At 39.7% G+C, this 4,414-nt stretch overlaps 1 protein-coding gene across 1 annotated transcript; it reads left to right on the top strand.

The window, feature by feature from the left end:
• The first annotated feature begins 634 nt into the window (after positions 1 to 634).
• utp11 (UTP11 small subunit processome component) lies at positions 635 to 4,007 on the top strand. The gene is made up of 8 exons (XM_054781838.1): positions 635 to 910; positions 1,044 to 1,105; positions 1,177 to 1,279; positions 2,141 to 2,251; positions 2,865 to 2,958; positions 3,418 to 3,548; positions 3,641 to 3,751; positions 3,816 to 4,007. The coding sequence occupies exons 1-8, from the start codon at positions 851 to 853 to the stop codon at positions 3,897 to 3,899; spliced, it is 756 nt and encodes a 251-aa protein (XP_054637813.1). The 5' UTR covers positions 635 to 850; the 3' UTR covers positions 3,900 to 4,007.
• The last annotated feature ends 407 nt before the right edge of the window (positions 4,008 to 4,414 follow it).

Here is a 4,414-nt window from a genome sequence, read left to right as displayed (position 1 = left end):
TCTCATTTTTAATGAATTTTGCACTGCAGTGACCTTTGCTTCTTACGGTAGATCTAGCCAAGTTTGATGCACTTTAACAAAGGAATAATAACATGGAAACGGTCCAGTGTGGATAAATTGTATGAGTCAACACTCGTGAATGTACAACAATGTTGCACATTTCAGTACATGATTGCAAGCTTTGAAGTTCAGTTCCATGAGATGATTGGAGAAGTCAGCGCAGTTTGTTGCTGAAAATCATAATAGAATGTGCACTTTAGGACACGATTCGAGATGGGCAGACTTGACCTATTTATAAATTTTAAGTAAATGCAGAACAGGAAGAGACCTTGTGCAGAAAGTGACCTAAAGCAGCTGACTCACAGGGGAAAGTAAATTAGTTCTTATATAATTTGAAAAATATAAATATTACACTACATTTTTCAATTCTGGAGCAAAACTGTACTGGTTGCGGTTTCTGTTGCTTTAAAAGTCACAAATAAGCGAAAGGATTACTTTAATCAAGAATATTCGATACATCTGCACAACAGCGCCCTCTGTCGCCTCTACCGAAGCTCTGAGAGTTGGAAGCAACGAGTGACTTTTTTTGTTCACACGATAACATTCTATCTGTAAAAAAAACGATTGTTATTATTTAGCATGTTAGAGTCACTGTTAGCGACCTATGGAACGTTTTAGTATGTTTGTGTTTAATCTGCGGAAGGAAATACACGCTGCACGCCAGACAGGAAACCACGTGTTTTTTCGGGAAACAGTTTGAGGAGGAGTACTAGCATAGGGTGTCCTATAGATTAAAAGATTTCAAGGCTTTTGTCTTCTACAAAACGCTTTATCTGACATTTCCCCAAACATGTCGTCGTTCAGGAAAGCCTTGAAATCCCGACAGAGAAACCACCATGAAAGATCTCAGGTGAGTTTATGGGACGTTTGGCTAGCTGGGAGCTAGCCGACCTAGCTAACAGCCATGCATGGACACACTTATGTTATACAGTGTATGACTTGTTATTTAGCTCTAAACCTTTGTACTTTGTATGTCTTATTAGCCTGTATTTAGGAAGCATTTGGGATTGCTGGAGAAGAAGAAAGACTACAAACTCCGTGCAGAGTAAGTTGAATGGAGACAAGTTTGTCAACACTGAAATGTGTTTTGATTGTGTTGTATTCTAACACGAACAGTAACTACCACAAGAAACAAAACACCCTCACAGCCCTTAAGAAGAAAGCTCTGGAGAAGAATCCAGATGAGTTTTACCACAACATGGTCAGCTCGCAGATGAAGGTAACAGAGGCAACAATTCCAAACGTGAACTTTTACTTTCACTAGTCACTCTTCTACTCCTGAACCACTGCACACGAAACGGCGAAAAATTGTGATAACACCCTGCTGTGCTGTCTGTGCTATTATTTTTCCGACAAATACATCACATGGAGGCGCTGTTGTTAAACCCCAAAGTGTGACCCCTCACACATCTCAATGCACAGTACAAAACGACCGCTGTAATTTTAGGGCGTTTTAGTTGAAGCATCATGAAGTTTGGTACACACCTTTTTAGGGGACTGACAGGCAAGTGTGTAAAATTGATTGAAATATGACCGCCATGTTGTCTATGGTCATTGATCATTTGTCTAATAACTTTGGTGATATCTGCGTTATACAGTATGTATGCTCGCATTTTAACCACAACCCAGCAGGGGGCGCCACAAATTTAATTTACAGACTCATTTCTCTGTGCTGTGGAGGCCTGTTGCTTATTTGTATTATTATCATTATTACCTCCATCAAGCGCAGCGCAGATGTTATGTTTTTGCTCAAAATAACTTGTATTTGGATGAAATTTTCAGGAATTGTCAAACGACTTATGGAAGAACTGATTCAATTTTGGGGGTGATCGGGATCACCGTCTGGATCCAGGAATTTTTTTTAAGGATTCTTTAGCATCACGCGATAGGACCATTTTCGGCATTTGTGCATATAACTTTCGAAATAAACACAGGACAAGTTTCCAACAGGTTCTGCAAAATATCAAAGACTAGGAGTATTATTTTGGTGTGAATCACAATATGGGGGGAACTATGGCGCTTGGCGGAGGTCTGCACTCTGAGTGCTTCTGTAGTAATTTATGTTATGTCCTGTTGACAGGATGGGGTTCACACATTTAAAGAGGACGCGGCGGTGACAGAGGAGCAGAAGAAAGTGATGAGGACACAAGATATCCAATATGTGGAAATGAAGAGGGTGGCGGAGGCGAGGGTAAGTTCTCTAAATGAAATAGAAAACGTATATTTGAATCTTCAAAGCAAAGTGTGTTTGTGTGGGTGTAAAATACCGTAACACTGTTGATACTCCACTCCACAAGGGGTCGAGCCTATTTCCTTATTTTAAGGTGATGTCGTGATAAAATGTGGAGGCACAGTTTATACTGTACAGAAAAATTGTACAGAATCACTGACACCTGTCCTTTTTTGGGTGTTGGTTGGTGTGTGGATATTACTTAACATGTTCTGCAACATTTAAGAATAATGCAGCAGTTACATGCCCGTTTTTTTTAGACAGTATGTTTCAGGCAAGGGCAAACTAACTTCTAAGAAGGATGCACTTTCCATGATTATACTTGTAGCTATTGGATCCTCGACACCTGAGCAAACATGGCGAGGATGTATCGTTGAGGACAAATCCAATCCAATGCAAATCCAATGTATTCAGTGCATCAAAAAGTGGTAAAACACAGACCCACGTGTTTTTAATAACGAGCAAAACCTTTGACAATTGAGTCCTTGGTGGAAACGGAGCCGATCACAGCTGACATTAAAAGAAAACGGTCAGGTTGACGCACCGTTGACCCTGTTGGTCATTCATTTTTCAGAAAATTGAGCGGATGAAGGCAAGCCTCCATCTTCTGGAGGCAGACGGAAGACAAAAAAACCAGCACATCTTTTTTGTGGATTCCAAAAAGGAAGGTAAGTATCGGTTACAAAAAAAGACAAATGACGGGCAAAATAAGGAGATGAATTTTGGACAAGTTGGACCGTTTTCGTATCATGTAGAAAGGTAATAATTGCCATTTTGTTTAGTTATAAGCCATGCAAGCTAACTACTACTCTATACTGTAGTGTGACCTTTTGTATTCATACTACAATGTCAATAATTCCATTTTTTAACATTGATGTATTGTGAATATCAGTAGCACTATCATATCATGCCACAGAGTGCAGGGTTTTAGACATGTATGCCATCTTTTTAAACGTAATTAACATGCAAAATGCACTTAGGAGCACATTATTAAGGAAGCAAGGAGTAAAGTCAAAATCTATCTTGACAAAATTTGACTACTGGTACTCCATTTGCCTTGTTTGCTTGCTTATCAGGCTCTTTTGAGCATCTTGCAAGATTTTAACAAACGGCGTGTGTGTCTGCAGTGCAGTCGTTTAACTTGGCCCACCGCCTCAACACCAACCCTGAGCTGGTGTATCGAGTGTACAACAGACCGACGGTGGACATGCTAAAGACCAAGCGCTTTCACGGAGCCATGCTGCCCGTCAACCTAAAGGTATGCCCATGTGACCAATCTTGGTTTGTTTCTTGAAAAAAAAAAAAAAGCAAACGAGACTGATAGTTTTTCACATCTCCAATCTTGTGTAGAAGCTGTCCAAGAAACGGTCCAACGAGTACAAGCTTCTTTCCCAAAGGATCGACCGGGAAAAGAAATTGTTTGTAATCAGCCAGAAGATCCAGACTCGCAAGGACCTGCAGGTAACGTTTGTGGCTTCTGATGTCTACTTTCGTTACTTTCCTATCACTTCTTTGTGTGCTGCAGGATAAAACCAAAAGGGTGAAAGTAAAGAAAGAGACGCCTCACGCGGCTGCCATCTACAAGTTTGAGACAAAGAGGAAACGCTGAGTCGCCACAATGCTGGACTTTATTGCTGCTATGAGTTTGTGTAAATACAAGTACTCTTTTCTTTCTGCTGGTTATTAATCATTAAAATATATTTGGCATCACTCTCCATTTTTGGGTTTTGCTTTGGTTCTGCATAATTTAAGACATAAAAATGAGAAACTTAGTGGAGTACACCTGACAATGTTGCTGCAGGTTCTATTTTGTACCAGTAGATGGCGCTATTGCCCTGCATTACAATGACCCTGGCCGTTTATTGCTGACATGACTAGTAAGACAAAAAGGAAATGATGCAAGGGCCACTTTGACGTTTTGTAAACAAACTCATGAAGATATGCCAAGAAGTTACATGCATTTCAAGGAAAAACTGCATCTCAGCTTTGAGATACTGATGAAAAAGCATATTATTAGTATGAAATTTGGTCTTGTTTTGTTATTTTTTAAAAACATTTCCAAATATTTAAACCTTATTCTTCAGTCATGTTGGTCATTTTTTCTTTTTGTGTTACAAATATTAC

This window comes from Dunckerocampus dactyliophorus, chromosome 7, assembly GCF_027744805.1.
Source record: "Dunckerocampus dactyliophorus isolate RoL2022-P2 chromosome 7, RoL_Ddac_1.1, whole genome shotgun sequence".
Lineage (NCBI taxonomy): Eukaryota > Metazoa > Chordata > Actinopteri > Syngnathiformes > Syngnathidae > Dunckerocampus > Dunckerocampus dactyliophorus.
Note: the sequence above shows the minus strand (reverse complement) of the source record. Positions and strands in the feature narration are given on the sequence as shown.

Bases quoted from the DNA above. Each gene is read 5' to 3' on its own strand.
- utp11 (XM_054781838.1), top strand. From the start codon at position 851: ATGTCGTCGTTCAGGAAAGCCTTGAAATCCCGACAGAGAAACCACCAT. The intron at 1,280-2,140 runs GTAACAGAGGCA...TCCTGTTGACAG, and splicing joins TGGTCAGCTCGCAGATGAAG to GATGGGGTTCACACATTTAA. The intron at 3,752-3,815 runs GTAACGTTTGTG...TGTGTGCTGCAG, and splicing joins AGACTCGCAAGGACCTGCAG to GATAAAACCAAAAGGGTGAA.